This window comes from Thunnus albacares, chromosome 23 (genome assembly GCF_914725855.1).
Source record: "Thunnus albacares chromosome 23, fThuAlb1.1, whole genome shotgun sequence".
In the NCBI taxonomy this organism is placed as follows: domain Eukaryota; kingdom Metazoa; phylum Chordata; class Actinopteri; order Scombriformes; family Scombridae; genus Thunnus; species Thunnus albacares.
In genome coordinates, this window is record NC_058128.1 from 17,118,941 (window position 1) to 17,135,988 (window position 17,048).

A 17,048-nucleotide genomic window follows, 5' to 3' on the forward strand; every position below is an offset into this window, starting at 1 on the left:
GTAATGGCAAACTTGTGCTTGTATGCATTCATCAACGAAGCGACATCACAACTTAGTTGTACATCTAATAAACAACTGCGTTTGTGCACACATTGTAGCAGAAACACACACACACATTCACTTTATGTCTAACCAATGCCATGCAATGACTGATCGCTACTGACTTTCCAAGCAGCTTTGGTCATCAAAATTGTACACCACAATAATTCAGCGTACAGGCCCACACAAGTTAGCCTTACAGCAAACTTTAGTTGTCAGTGATGGAGAGTATGTACGTGGAAGGAGTGCGATGAAAGAAGGATGTCACAGAGTAAGAGGCAGGATGGGGTGGAGGGCTACGTAATTACTTCCACCATATTAAGTCCTCTGTTTTCCTCTCATTTTTTTCTCTTCTCCTCTTGTTTTGGCACAAATAGATTCATATGCCACATCGGGCGCAGCACTCCATCAACTGGGTGATTATTAAAAGTTGTTTACTGGGGGTGGCCTTGTCTCACTTTCAACACTATTGACTACAGTGCCATCCATCAGAGAGAGCTGCAAACCCCTGAGAGGGTCTGCTCAATGCAAGCCAAGTTTGGGAAGAAAGTTCTGGGGGAGAAAATGAGGAGGTCTTGTCATGATAAATGGGTGAAAAGTATGGAATTAATCAGAGGAGGGACAAAGCTCTTTACTGGAAATTGCAAGGTGGTGATCTTAATGGGGAACTGCTATTGCTCATGCAGGTAAAAAAATAAAAAGAGGTACACACATATGCAGTGAAGACATTTATCAGAGCTCCACACACGGGAACACACATGCACATCAGTGTTTCCCCTTGGTTGACTGCTTTGGGGCGGCGGGGGGGGAGATGAAACAAACTCGAGAGAATCTGAGCAGCCAGACATTTCTCCGTTCTCTTTTTACAGCATGAGCGGCTGAGATTGACACTAAAATGAGAATAGCTGGTCCAACTTAAAGGTCAGTCCACCTTAAGTGAGCGTGGTCAGGTTAGGCTATCCCATTGTCGCTTACTTCAAGGCTAACCTTCTCTTTTCCAGTGGTTGGTGAAACAACAAACAAGAGTTTTCTTGGTCTTGAGAAGCTGCAGCATTTATTAACTGACCAGCTGTAGCCTGTACCGTACATTTACTGCCAGATGAAAATTGAGTGAAAATCATTAGTAGCCCATTGATATTGATGATCATGTGAAATGTTAGCAGTGGTGCTCATAATTCTGCAGCGGTACACCAAATGAATGAATGAATATATGGGAAACACTGCACATGGTGGAAAGACTGACAGAAAAGACTGATCTAATGTTAAAGTTATAATCCTTAAGATTTTCATGAACTCATACCATGTTTAATACTGTCACGTGTATTATGATTTATATTTCTCTATATTTCTCTCTTTCCATGTATTTCAATCTATAGGCCTACATACTAATTCAATGCAGCCTCCTATGAGAAATAGTATTCATATCTCCGCCCAGTTAACGCAGTTACAGTGCAATCAAGTGCATCTGCAGAGCAGCCGCCTAACACTAAACAGCCTATGTGAGTCTCATGTAAGACTTGCATTTTAACGCTGTTGTTCATCATCTGTGATGTTAAAATGTCAGATTTCCACACAGTCAAAGAAATAAAAGTGTGCATCCTGGTTTTAGTTAAGTTATAAAATCTAAGCGCCCCTCCTGCCTGGCTGCTGACAGCGCTATCAGCCAAGGAGTAGATCATATTGGACAGTAGAGGAAGAAACTACTTCGCAGTATTTAACACCGGAGCTGAGTGCTCGGAGCAGGAGACACAGTCGCTCTGCGTCTCGCTGTCCTCCGTTTCCATCATCCCTCTCTGTTTCCATCACAGTTATGTATTTAGGTCATTCAGAGACAAGAATCTGTAAAAATGTACAGCCTGTCATGCTGTCACCCTGCGTTACTCTGTGTATAATGATGTGGCTTAAAAAAAATCCAGCAATACTACTGACAAAATGCGAGTTGACTCAGGGGTTTATCGACTGATGCATCGACTCAGCGACTTTTAGAGGGCAGCCCTACTACACAGCTCCAACTTCTCAGCGAAGTAACAAATTTTGCTGTGCTCTACTGTTGTGTGGAAAACTGCTTGCGCCATACTCATCATGGAATCAGATCAGATGCAGAAAATTTCTCTGTGCTCACCTTAAATCTCAGTTTAAGGCTTGTACCTACAAACATGATTTGTAACATCACAACTAGAAAACTACTTACACGAGTGTGATGTAGAAATTTGAAACCTCCAGTGCACATACAATGGGCTTTTCAGCGAAGCAGGAGACATCTTGTGTCAAGCAGTTAAAGGTTCAACGTGTAACTTTCAGAAATTCCTTCTCATTAGTGACACCGGTGGCCATTAAGTGAGCTGCAGTCAGTCTTCCACCTTTGGACAACCAACAGAAAAACAACAAGAGGTAAGCTATGCTCTGGAGCTTATTTTCTGCTCCTTTGTTGAGGAAATAATGTTTTAGCTGTATGGAGTTTTGTTGTGAAATATGTGGTGGTTGACGGAGGCAGCTAGCTGTCTCATTAACCGGAGAGCTAATATCTGCAGGGTGTTTCTAGTCGGATGGAAACGTTTTTTGTTGTGTTAGATGCCAGCTGTTTGTTGACACTTGGGAGCGTGCAAAAACGTCACATCCTTTGGATTTGACGTTGATCTTAAAATATCTGGAGGGGATCTTAAAACTGAAATGCCACTTATTAATTAAAACAATATTTCCCTCCACAAATGATATACTTCCCTTCCAAGTTACTCAACTAGTAGTCTTTAAAATACAGTTAGCAGTACCTCTACTGTACTCATGAGCATGTACTGTACAGAGCCTGAACAAGGCAAAAGTGGCTTGATTCTATGTAATTATACTGTAATTGTCTCATATCACATCATAAAATGACAAAAACTGTGCATGTAGGATAGATTACAGTAAATACAGATTTAAAAGAGGGCTCCAACAGAGAGTCCTGTGTACTACACTGTTTACAGTACTCTGCAGCATTTGAGCTGGCAGAGTAAAGCATCTAGAGTGACCAGATGTCCCATTAAATCATGAGAGTTCCAATTTTCAAGCATTTGTCCTGGCGTCCTGACAGAGACACACTTTGTCCTGATAATTAGACAGAGTGGAAATTTTGTTTTTCCAAAAATAAACTTTTAAAAGAGATCTTTGTGAGATATGTCACCAAGGCAAATTATGGCTTTATCAAAACAATGGGTGGGGTAAATTAACACTCAAAAAGGAGGGTGAAAAGAACACAAACTGTCTTTCTCACCCTCTTTATCAATGTAGAGAACAGTCAGTCATATCAGGCTATATCAAAGCTACATACAGCTTATACCAGTGTTCTAAATGGAAAAGAAACTGTCGTTGGCAGTAGTGGAGAATAGTGCACTTGTTCTTTGTCTCTCTGTACATTAGTTTTGGAATTTTTTGTTTTATTCTCAAGTAGTGCCATCAGCTCTACAAATGCAGTGTAATTTGGACTCTTGTACATTGTACAGTATGTGCATTGTGCAGATGCTGCAGTTACTAACTAACCCATTCTATTTCTCTTACACATACAAAAAAAGAAGTATCAGGTTGGAGCCTGCCTGTGTATGATGCCTGAGGTCTCAAATAAAATATACAAAATCACTGTCCCTTCACTACAGAAAAAACTAAATATAAAAACAACGACAGAGTAAACTTGCAAACCAACACCGCAAAAACTTTTCTAGCAAGCATTTCAGGGTTTAAGCTTCTCTAAAATGTAAAAATTAATCGTAAACAACGTTGTGTTCCTGGTCACGGTGATTGAAATACTGCTGACATTTCCAGAACACTCTAGTTCCTTTGGAGTGCCCTCCTTTTCTTTATTGCCAAGGCAGCCTAACCCAAGGCGTTCTCCACACATAACTGATCTGAGGACAGACGCTGACATTTACAAAGGTCCACAGTTTTTCACACACCATTAATTAAAGTGAAAACAAATCTTTGTCTCCCTCATTCGCAATTCCACCTCTCACTTCCTTTCCTCACCACAGCTCTCCTGCATGTCTTGGGGAAAAATGTGTAGTGAAGATGAGATTCCATTTTCAGAGAACTTATAGCTTCTACTTACAGAAATGCTTGACCTCACGTTCACGATCAGAATTTGGATCCTCACAATGGGGCCTATTCAGTAACACTTACTAATGAAATCTCAGGGAAAACGTTATTAGATGGCCATAATCAAGACGTTACACTGATAGCCATGAAATCCATATAGACAGTTTTGTTTGTGAATGAGCACAAATGTGAGCATGTCCTTGTGAGACCAAAGATAATCTTTAGCACTGCTTGACCTCTGACATGAAACATTCAATCAGACAATGCAGTATAACATCCTGGAACATGCTGAATCAAAAGACATCTTCCACAATAGACTAGTTAATCTTTCATAATTCAATTCTAAAAATAACATTTTGTGAGTAATATAGATGATCACTGAAGTCTAAGATAACTCATTAGTTGTGCAGTCAAAATTTATCAAGTCATTTGTCAAGTAAAAAATAGATATTTGCTAATTATAACTTAACAAATGACTGTGTTTGCTTTCTTTTCTGTATTTCTTAATAATTTAAAGCACATGCTTGTTTTTTTTTTTTTACATTTTCCAGTGTAAATGACTTGACTAAATGAGAAATTAAGAGCAGTGAATATGGCAAGGAGAAAGAATGAATGAGAATTATGGGGAAATGTATAGATTACAACAGTTACGGGGTAGATCTCACACATAATTTAGCAGCCAGCTGTTTCTTTAATCACTTTTTATTAAGCAATTGTGTACTAATGTTTGTGCATAACATGCGTCTTCATTGTTGTTATGGTGCGAGAGTAGACATATGTCCTGAGCGGGACATTTTACAGGTGAAAAACAAACTTGTCGGTGGTTTCTGGTGGATGTAATGGAGACATGGTTTCTAAAGTACCTCAAACACCTCTTTGGCATTTCTTCACATTACTTATCAGCAAACATATACAGATACCAATCTTTATATGATAATATCTAAGCTGATATCAGCCCACTCAGCCAATTTACTGGTCTTATTGGATTTATTTTAGGATTTATCAATGTGTTGTTTTTTTTTATTTATTTAGTATGTTCTGTTTCTAAACTCTGGATTTAGGTAAAGGAAAAAACTAGTGTAGCATTTCTGTTGCTGGCTGTATTCTCATCCATTCACATTACTCTTGAAACTTGAAAGAATATATAGGTAGAATATAAACATTAGCGTATCATATATGCTGAGTGAAAAATGCAGTGCTGATTTGGAAGTGCTTAAAAATGTTGAATACACTTAAAAGCAAAGGAGCGTTCACTGCTTCAAAAAAAAGCACATCTGTTTAAGCTTTTTCACCACTGGGAGTGAAGTAAATTAGTACTTTATGAGGTTGTCATCTTTAGAGATGACTTGCGAAATGCAAAAATAGTAGTAAAATGTCAACATAGCAGTGATTCACTTCTTTCCGGTATACATAAGTTGACATTTGTGCACCAACCTGACAAAAACCCTTTTCAACCTGAATTTCTGGCTGCTGGGTTGTGGTTATGGCTGCGTTTCAAAATATCACTGAAAAACATGGTTATTTTGCTGCATCTCAACCTTGAGGGGTTTTTCCAAATGTGGATTGGTCTGTTCTCAAATTTCCAGGCCCAAGTATAGATCCACATTTGCAGGCTTAAAAACCAGAGTGCAGAGGTTTTTCACAGTCATTTAGAAGCAGTTCTGCAGTGGCCCTGTTGGTATGTGCAGGTAGTAGACTAATGGGAAATGGCGCTGACTGTGCTGGCCTTCCTAAAAAACAGCAGTGCACACAGCTGCATAATAGCTCACCACTTGCCTATTACCGTGTGTGCTGTGTGTGTGTGTGTGTGTGTGTCGAATGTGTGTGTGACGGGTGATTCACAAATGTGTGAATAAAACGACAATGTGTGCGTGGGGGCAGAGAGAATGGTTTGTGCGCATGTTTAGTTTGTAGTGTCTAAGAGTGTGTGGTTTTGAGTGACAGAGAAAATACTTGAAAATGTGTGTGTGTGTGTGTGTGTGCACGAGCTAACTTATCCGCGCAGTCCAGGCCTGCAGTTAGCAGTAGTGTGCTAGCTGAGGTGGAACGGTGGAAGGCAGATTGCTTGGGGAGTGCCATACTCCTCCTGCTTTTCATTTAGCAGCTTAACCAATCCAATCCCACCAACAGGAGAGGAGATTCGCAGTTACTCTCCTTACTATGTTTGATAACAATGCATGAATTATCCTTTGAAATTACTTTTTGCATGCATTTTTTAATTAAAACTATTAAACTGAATCAATCATTCGTTTTCCCCTCTTAGGACCTCAAGCATGTAACTCGCCAGCAGTTTGTCATACACCGCTGCTCCTCGCGTTCTACATTTTACATTAAAAGACAATTAGCTCATACTTTTACACAAAGTGACTGTGGTGACTGAGCAGATTTAGAGGATTCTGTGTTGTCTTAAAAATGAAAAAGTTACCCGTTTAACAGAACATTTGGTTCTTGATTCCCACATTTCCAGGAGTAGGTTTGAACCCACACCTGGAAAGTCTCCACAGCTTTGTGGCGGAGTCAAAGAAAAGGTATTCAAACCAGAATATAAGTTATTAATGTATTTCAGGGGCCCACGGGTTCCAAACAAAGCACAGAATCAATCAAAACAGTAAATTCACAGCTATGAAACAAAACAACAAGCTGTTAATGTGCTGTGATAACTAGCTATTACAAGGCTAGTTAGCCTCCAGGGTTGAGGAAATTGGAGTAGCGTTTCAGTATAATAATGAGGAGATTGATGAGAACGGGTTGAAAACCTTTATTATATTGCTTGAAGCATATGTTTGAATGTGTGCAGGAAGGTGCTGGGCTGGAAAGGCTAGGCTGATTTGTGCACATCAGTTTTGTTACTTATGTGCTTATGAATCATTCCACCAATTTGAAATGAAATTCAGTTAACTTGTGAAGACACCAGTGAAAACACTTGTTTGTTATAATGTCATCAGGATTATCTCAGATTGGGCTGGAGATGTCTTTTCTTTTTTTACACAAAGTCTGCATCATAAACTGGAGATGTGGGATTTGAAGATAGCGGGCCTTCTGGAGGCAGAGGGATCTTATCGAAGATGCATTATGGAATTGAAAGATCCAATGTTTTTGGAGCTCTACTCATGCTAGAGAGTGAGTCACCATATCTTGGTCCCTGTTGCGTCGATTTTGACCATTCTTTTTTTTTTTAATCCACCTCATGTGAGTCATTTGAGGTGCTATAATAAATCTCTAGAGTATGCCTTTAACTCAGATAAGTTAAGGATGTGTCTGCTACATATTTGAAGGCAATTTCTGTACTGTCACTGTAAAATTAGCCAAGTAGTAATGGAAGACATTGAGCTGACTTCCCCCTTTTGCTTAAGTTGGATTCAAGTGTTATTTTTATCCTGCTATATGTGCCCTTTGGAATAAAAAACATCATCTACTGATGTCATGAATGAAGTGCCATGTGGGGAGGGGCGAAGGTAGGAAGGGATGGAAAGAAAGAAAGAAAGAGCAAGAATCAGTAACAGAGAAATACAGAAAGAAACAACCATTTTTTTTAAAAAATGAAAAAAGAGAAACTAAGCAAGAAAAGACAAAATTGAAGAAAAGAAGAGACAGTAAGACAAAAACTGAGACAGAAGGAGTAGCAAAAACAGTGTGCCAAGGAATAAGCAATAGTAATCGAGCGACAGAGACGGAGAAAGATAGAAAGAGAAAAAAAAAGGCAGTCATGAGAGCAGAGGGAAGCTGTGAGGGTTGCTGGGTAAAGCATGAGGAGATAAGAGCTGTTCAACAGGCCCTTAAGAACCTGGCAGGCCTACGTTTGAACTCTGAGACTCAGTGGATCAGAGGCAGAAATCTCTTGGAATTAAACCACTAAAGCTGAGAAGAGAAGAAATCTTTACTTTTCTCTTTCCCCACTGACACTAATCTGTGTCAAAATACTTAGTAAATTATATTATGTTTGGTAGATCAGTTTGTGAAAAAGAACAATTTGCTCTCATAACCAGATCTCCAACAACACCAGCCAAATGTGCAATTGCATGCACACTAACTGTTAAGACCTGCCAACAAGATGTTTTCTAGCAAATTCAAATTCAGACATTTACACTGTTATATTATAATTTCAGATCTTGAATCTGAATATATATGAATCCACTCTGCGACACATACAAACTCAGCCAGACACGCACACAAACACACACAAACACACACACAGACAGACAGGACATCTGTGTTCCATTAAGCACAGACAACAGACATCCTGTGAAGACATTAACAAATAGGCAATGAGAGCTCATTTGCTATATACTGGGCAGAGGAAAATGCCAGGATGACATTTGGCTGTGTTTGAGTATGCGTGTGTGTGTGTAGCTGGATTTTAAGAGGACGAGACCACACTCCTGAGAATGACAAGAGAAACAGCGTGTATGGCATGACTGTTGCGCTGATGGAATTAGTACCGTGGAGATGTACATGATCCTGGATTTATTAAGACAACAGGTAAACATGGAGGTTTGCAATAACAAACAAATGGCGTGAACAGCAAATGAAAATGGGAACAGATGAGAAAGCAGAGAGATGTCTTACTAAAATGTGATAAAAACAAAAAATAAAAGAGAAAATTAGGAATAAGGGTCTGTGTCTAATAGGGATGTCAGTTTAACCGGTTAATTTTTAAGAAAAGTTGTGAGTTAGCTTTCGTTTGTGAGAGCTGTCCAGCAGTTGGTGGTCAGAGCTAGCTTGTCTGGCCTGGTTAGCTTGACTTTTAGCTCATACTTCTTCACCTCAAAGTGCTTTCAATGCGTTAAGTCACAGTAGCGCTCGATTGCAGAACGTATTTGGGCTTGAGGTACTGAACTAGTTCTTTCAATCTCTCATGGTGCTGTTAAACTGGAGACACCGCAGCTACACCTTATTATACACTTATACACACAGCACAGCGCAGCTATGCTAATGATGCTAGCCATGCTAACTAGCTGCTAGCCACCGTGCAGGCTGATAAAATGGATCTGTCACGTCTCTTTGTTTCTGCGGGTTGGTGCTCCTGTCAGTGTCGGAGCTTCCGTGTGAGACGCTTCAGTTGGTAAATGTGTGTTTTTAAAACTTATTTCGAGGCTGAGCTCACTCTCAGTCCCGCGAGTTACTGAAATTTGGCACAGACTGATAACATTTAGAACATAAATAACGTGAAGTAACAAATTCAGTACCCAACCCTAGTATGCAAATTAACCTAAAGACCGACATGCGTGACCAGTAAAATATATTTTTCATGGTTAACTGATTAACAGTTAACTGTTGACGGCCTGAGTGTCTAATATAAGACGGTTTCAAATAATGGCCTGGTTCTCTCTGCAGTTGATGCCACTATTTGAAAGTTTAAAGCATCTACAGCCTTTGGGTTACTGTAGCAAGTTTCCTGCAGTCTTCATGAGGAGTATACAATACTCATATTATATGTTTCTCCAGTCCAGACTCCAGAGCTACTACTGCAGGAAAGTTTGTACTGATGGGGTATAAGCCTGAGTACATGTTGGAGGTAGACATGTTTTTTTAAGCAGAGAGAATAAGAAACGAGGGGAGAAAATTTCAAATGCAGAGATTAAAGGTGATTCTTCCTCTATTAATGTGAGCTTCTTTAATATTTGTGCTTGCACACATTCTGATCATGCACAAAATTAAGCTGACCTAGCTGTCTGTCGAATGTGCCATTGTTGACTTCCCCACAGGCTCTATCTGCTCTCCATAAGCCTACATAGTCCTGTTTAAATGGTGAAAATTTCCATAAACGCATTCATTTTTTTTCTTTTACCATTTTTAACGCAAGAGCGGACACACTGTAACTGTACAAAGGTTAGCAAGGCTTTTCTGTGTGTGTACTTCAAAAACCGTTGCAGAAATCCACTTAAAAAACCTATAACCACCTTAAGTTCAATCTGAAATGGAATCCAACAAAAAGTAGCAATCTTATTTAAGCTTCAACCTGAGTGAGAGAAAAGGGGTAAGGAGAGAGAGAGGGTGAGAAGAGTATGAAAGTAAGAACAGATGAGTCAGTTGATGTCTCATCTTCAAACCTCCAACAGCCTCCAGTGTCTGACTCAGTGGGTGAAACAGCTTTAATCAACTGGCCTCCATCTAAAACCCAAGTTCTTTAGAACCTTAACCCTCTGACTGCTGTCACTTTTGAACACTTCTTCTGATTTATCATAGAGAAGATGGAGTAGGGGACTTGAATGTCAATGTCAGGAACACACATTTTTAATTTTAGCCCCATTATATTAGTGGTGAGTGTATCAGCTTTGTCCGTCTTTTCTGCGGTGTTCCCATCTGAGGGCAGCAACAGTAAAGTGCCGAAAGTCTTTCCACATTCAAGCAAGAAATAATACATCTCTACAGGGATCTAATAAGTAAAAAAACAGCATAATGGCAATATTCACAAGGACAGCTACTGTGATCCGAGGTGTCATTCACAGCAATTCTCATTCTTTACTTGCATTGTAGGTAAATGCTGTTTTCAGATTTGTTATGACATGCTTTGAGAACTCCCGCTTCGTTTCAAAAAAGCTTGGTCAGTAAGTGGCAGTGCTGAGGAAAGTTGCTTTAATTATGTTTTTAACCTACATGTTAAGTATTTTTATGAAAGTTGTTACATTTTAATTCAATTTCTCCTAGGTAAAAACTTCTCTTATCAACCTTTTTGCTTTTATTTATTTGGAAACTGATAATATAGCAGTCTGTTTGTTTATCATTGTATCCATATAGAAAGGTGGATATAGCCTTTAAGCCTTAAAAGTACAAACTGCAGCCCTTTGCGTATTAGCTTCTTTTAATCAATTGTAACAGTGCTCATAATAAAATGTCTTTGATATTACAGCATAGAGGTATAACATTACATAAAAGGTTTGCCGCTCCGTGAATGTACTCTCATTGTAAAAACTATTCTCTCTACTCCAACCCCTCTTTCAACCCTCTCATTGCCACCCTGATCTTCTCCTCCCTGTACGCCTCCTCTTTTCCTCTCATCTTCATGAGGATGGATTCTTTGCCCTTGGTGCACCACTTGGTAGTCTGCACGGCAAGCCAGCCAGTGAGTAAAACTATATGGATGGGAGAAATGAGTGCTTGCATGTTTGGTAATAAAGATCATACTGAATTAAAGGGTACTATAAAAATAGGTAAATTTAAAACCACATATAAACAGTGCACAGACATAAGGGGAAAGCAAAGGAGTACTTAAACAATAACTTAACACTGGGCTGAAAAGCAATGTTTTACTTCCCTCTCTGGTTGAAAGTTTCACCTCTGACCACACCCAGCATCACTGCTGGAAATGTCACACCTGACAGAGCACATTTTTTTATTCCATGCATCCTTCTTCCTTGTTAAGACCTGGTGTCTACATTACCCACAGTGCATGTTGCCTTGTACATTTTTGGGTGTGTTATGCTACTAGCAGCTAAAGTAGCTTTGACTCGCTAACCTCAAGCAGAAATGAAGAGTGGGACTAGAGAGTTCTGGCAACTTCACTTCATTCTAACTGAACACCTCCAGATTTTTTTCATTTTCAAAATTTGTAGTCTTCAGCCCCAACTGATGCTGACAATTTGCCTCAAGTGACATCACTTGAGACAATTCATCACACTTTGCCCATCTCTGGAGCCACAAAAGGCTTTATACAACTTTTTTCACATATGCAGTAGTACTTCTCAAGACCTGTAAACAGACTTTGATGTGTTAAATCAGTGCAGTTCCCCTTTAGGCATTTTATATCTAATAGGCTGGTTGACGTTGTCTTATGGATTCCATTAAGTTCAAACTGAATGTGAGCTGATGTTTAACTCTATGTTTTTTTTTTCCTTTCCTCTATCTTTTTCTTTCTTCTCAGTTTTCTTCTTTCTTCTTCTATTGTGGCATTTTGAAATTCTCTTATTAGTGAGTAGAAGAAAAGAAGGAAAAGGTGAAAACCTCAAAACACCCGAAGAAGTCAAAAGAACAGAAAAGACAGAATAGATAACTGAGAAATTGTGCACCATAAAAGTAGAGAAGAAGAGGAGGGAGCAGCCAAAGAGCAGAGATGATGTTTGTATGTGATGATATTAGACTGTGTTGCTACCGTTAAGAAGCCAGGTCCCCCAGTGAGCTGGCAACCAAAGTCACCTTCTGGCAGCTGTCTACTGTCATCTACTAATGCACTCACAACGACTTTTGAACCTCACAGTTAATGACCAGGGAGGTAATGGAGAAGGATGTAGGCCATGAACAACTCTACAATAACAGTCTGGTGGACTGCTTTAATTTGGTTTTTGCACACAACCAGGACAACTGAGATGAATTTACATAGATACACAGCTATATACAGAATATCACCATTAGCGTCACCAGCTGGATATCAGAAGTGTGTATGTCTTTATATGTGTACCATATGCGTGCATGCCGGTCTGTGTCCCACTTCTAAGTAGGAACACAAAGGTTTACAGCGCCCCCTGTGTCTTGTGCGCACATTACCTGAAAATCCCTCTCCTCTAGAATCTCTTTCCTCCACCTCACCAGGAATGCAGCACACACGTAGAGGTGGAAATGGGAGAAACCCTCTGGTTCAGCCTAGAGAGAGAGAGAGAAAGAGAGATAAAAATTTTGAGCACAGATGTTGATTTACAGTTTAACATTTAATCATCTTAAAACGAACACCTCCATCACAGATATGTTATATTGTTCAAATAGAAGATTAAGGATGCAAGAGAAAGCTTTCAGGATGTATCTCTAATAGCTCTCGCCTTTCATCTAATTTCATTTGAAAGATTTAGAACCATTTTTACATGATGTATTTAGTCTGCCGTATACACAAAATGTGAGACAAGAAATGAAAAAAAGGCAGAATATAAAACATTTTTTCTGTCAGAATCCAGAAATTTGCATTTGCAGGGCGACCGAGACAAAGAAAGATACAAATCCTCTCTTCTTTGCACGGCTTTTTATTTCAGCCCCTCGTTACGTTTGGCGGCTCACTTTTTTATGACTCGGCAATGAGCGGAGGAATTAAAGAGGGGGAGAGAGAGACAAAAGGATGAGATGCTCCTTGTTCTATTCATTTTTTCTCCAGAGCCCTATCACAGTGAGGATAATTATCCAGGCCTTTGAATGCAAGTGACTTAGAAGTATATGTCCCCTTAAAGGTTGGGACACAATGTAATGTGTTGAGCTTTGCTGAATGCATTCTGACAAGCGTGTCAGAATGCATACACGTATGTTATTTTAGCTTAGAATTCATGGAATTAAAGTGTGGAATTGCACTCGTGAATCTCTTGTGTGTGCACTACCCAACATGTAGATGTACATGAGTGGAGGAAACACACACAAATACACTCAAACTCTTAGTAATAGCACAAAATCATGAATTATTCTGCAACCGCGCTCTCTGATGTGTCTACTTTGATAGAATGTAGTAGCAAAGATTCAAATAGATGTCAATTTTCCAACCTTGAGTTTAAGGAAACAGTCTTAAATTCTATATTATACTGTGGTCTCTTCAGCGCAGGTGAGCTAGTTAAAAAAAATAACTCACGTTCCAATAATTCAACCATGTTTAGCACATTTGTCTGCTAATTTACAGGATTTCAATTACACAAAGGGAGAAGTATTACTCATTTCCACATTGTCTGGGTAATGTAACCTTAAACTAACTGCAAGTGCAGCTCTTTAATCACCACACTCATTTGTGTGTAAGAGTGAGGCCTAGCCATAACTGGAAGGAATTAGGCAGCAGGAATTAACAGAAACTGCCTTTCTGCTGTGATAATTGAATTTCCCTACTGGAGGAAAGGAAGAAATAAACAGATTAATGGTATGTAGATGGATTTTAATACAGGGATGTTGTGATAATCTTAAAAATACAGGAGCGCTACTTCTTTACTACGCTGTTGTTTCTTTTTTTTTTTCTGGACAGATTGATCCCCCACTTCCTTTTTTGTACATCTCCTGGTGTTTGGGTTTCCTCTTGCTTTACCTCCCACTTAGTTAAACCAATTTTTCAGAATTTCCCAACAGAGAGTGTGTTTAAGAGTGAGAGAGAGAGAGAGAGAGTGAGAGAGGAAAATAAATAAATTGAGTAATACAGAGAGAGTATAGTGTGTTGTGAGAAAAAAAAAAAAAAAGAGAGAGAGGTTTGTGAACAGTGAAGCATAGCGTGATGTGAGTTGTAAACTGGCAGGTGATTGGCTTGTTGGTCTAACCTTGCCGCTCCAATCCAAACACACACACACAAACACAGATGAGTGAGTATATGACTGGCATACGGGAGCGCAATGTTTATCAGTCCCCAAAGATTTGCACAGTTTTAATTTCCTTTCTTCTGTGAGTCTATGTGTGTGTGTCTGTGTGTGTGTGTGTGTGTGTGAGTGCGAGTTCACGGTTGAGGGCAACGGTGAACTCTATAAAACTCTGAAATCCACTCAATTTCTCTTTCTGCCGCTCTTTTTCAAACACCCCTCCATCTATCCTCTGCTCTCGCCATCTGTCACCTCTTTGAGTCTAATTCACCGACTGTCCGTCAACCACTCTTCTTTCTCATTAATATGACTAAGGAATATTTCACTAATGAGAGAGTGATTCATCGTTATCAAAAACAACTTCTGTTAACAAGCAATCTTGATGTTTTGATTTGCCACCTATCATTTCCATGGTGATCTGCCATTAACTTAAAATCCATTGCCTCTGCTGGCTGCGGCAGGAACGGTAGCAAAACTAATGACAGTATATATGACTTGTTCTGTTGCTCACTGTGATGTGCTTCTAACAGCTAAATCATGGCCAACAAAATGAGAAAAGATCTGAAAAAGAACAAAACGTTCACTCTGTTGTAGTGCAACTCAAGCGTTAGTATTTAAAGTGAAATTTCTTACTCTTTTATTGTAATGTCAGAGCTAGTAAAGAGCTCTGAAAAACAATAGAGGCACATTACATTGTGGAATGATTATGCACAATCAGAATGATATGTATATTTCATTATTTATACTCTTTAATAGCAGAATATCTTGTATGTATTTGACTGGCAGACTGACAAAAAATGTTGTATCAGTGCTGAAACAATTAGTTATGATTGGTGAAAAAAATCAAAAACAGGTTGACTTCTCTGAAGGAGTAATTCAACATTTTGGGGAATACACTTATTTGCTTTCTTGCAGAGAGTTAGATGAGAAGACCATACCATTCTCATATCAGTGCGTTGAGTATGAAGCTACAGCCAGGAGGTGATTCGCTTATCTTAGCATAAAGACTGACGGCGAAGGGAAACAGCTAGCCCAGCTGCTGGTCGCCAAGAAATAGTTACAGCATGTAACTTCCTGTTAAACCACAACTTGCCATTTGTACATTCTGTTTGTTCACACGTTAAACAAATGAGATGTAACATATTCATTGGTGAGCTTTAGAGGTGCTGGTAGGTGTATTTTTGAACTTTGGAGTAAGCCCAGCTAATCCCTGACTCTAGCTCCGTACTTAACACACAGACACGACTAATATTAATCTTCTCATTCAACTCTTGGCAACAAAATGAATATGCATATTGCCCAAAATGTAAAACTATTTCTATAAATGTATACAACAACAAACTTCAGGCACTCGTGTGTAAGAAAAAAAAAATCAATAGATTAATGATGATGGCAATAACTGTTAGTTTCAGTCCGACCTATTACACTGGAATGTAGAAAAAATTTAAATTTTGTGAATGAAAATAAATGTTACAGCCTGAAACTTCAACATCTCTCTCTCTCTTACCCATCACCCATTGTTCTTGCTCTATTTCTACTACCCATTTCTCTCTCTGACACTCCATCCCTCCCTCCCTCCTGCCCTATCCATTCACTGCTGCTGCTGCTGCTTCAACTCAAGGCTTTCTCATCATTATGATTTGCAAAATAAAGTTTGTCATGGGAGTCAAGGTGACTCCGTCAAACTTGTCTCTACCTCTCTCCTCCTCCATTGTTATGCCTGGTCCTCCACCCCCCTTGTGTCAGGGCAGCCATATTGGCTGAGACAGGCGAGACTCTGACTGACAAGCGCTGCTGATCAAAGTAGGGAGTGTGTGTGTGTGTGTGTGTGTGTGTGTGTGTGGGGGGGGGGGGGGGGGGGGGGAGAGAGAAGTCAATAGGGAAAAGCAGGAGAAGTCAGGGGGAGTGCATGAGAGACGTCGGGGGTAGAAGGCTACGAGAGCAGAAGGTGAACAGAGGAGGAAAATGCACAGTGAGAGTGAGGAGTATTGCAATGTCACAGTGTCTTTAAACTGCTGCGTTGGCTGTCTGACTAGTCAAAACGTCTCATCCTTCCAAAACAAACCGGCCTGACGTGAGACTAACTCGATACTCTGACGAACCGACTCCAGACAAGGTCAAAAGGTGATGGTGCTGCAGGGTGATGCAACGTGAAACGAGCAGATTTAAACTGATGTAATAATTACACAGATAGAATATGATGAAGCGCCGGTACTCGAGTGCTAACTTTAAACCTGCAGTGCAGAACTTTTACATATAAATGAATGTCTGTTACAGTCGAGCCCTTGCCAAACAAGGTCACACAATGCTGATTAAGGCTATAACAGCCAGATAAATCTCTCTGTATTTCACAGTATATAGAGTTTTTAAATCTCATGTCAGGGGCGACATTCCCGCACTGGGCATTTAGCCATTAATCGCTCAGCTGTTCTTGACTTTCCAAATGTTATCGGACCGAATGGATCCAATTCTGATAATGACACGAGTAATTTCGTGGGGGTTGTGTGACGGCAAGAGCGTACTGGCCATCAGGCATACTGGGACACGTCCCAGTGAGCTGTCAAAAAATACATTTTTGGGTTGGTGGACCATCAAAACATATCTGTTTTTGCAAGCCCTCTCTGTGTGCCTGTCATTCAGGGTGCATTTGAGAGCGTGCTGTATGCCTGTCAGGCCGTATTTAGACCAAATCAGGTTTTGTAG

The 17,048-nt window shown here is 39.8% G+C and overlaps 1 protein-coding gene across 3 annotated transcripts in view; it reads right to left on the reverse strand.

Annotated features, from left to right (window-relative positions):
• Positions 1–17,048, reverse strand: part of tbc1d22a (TBC1 domain family, member 22a) — a 133,120-nt gene that overhangs the window by 17,769 nt on the left and 98,303 nt on the right. For all 3 annotated transcript variants that reach the window (XM_044343296.1, XM_044343294.1, XM_044343295.1), the window contains one exon: positions 12,586–12,681. In XM_044343296.1, the coding sequence (XP_044199231.1) occupies positions 12,586–12,681 (96 nt within the window). The remainder of the gene's footprint in view (positions 1–12,585; positions 12,682–17,048) is intronic.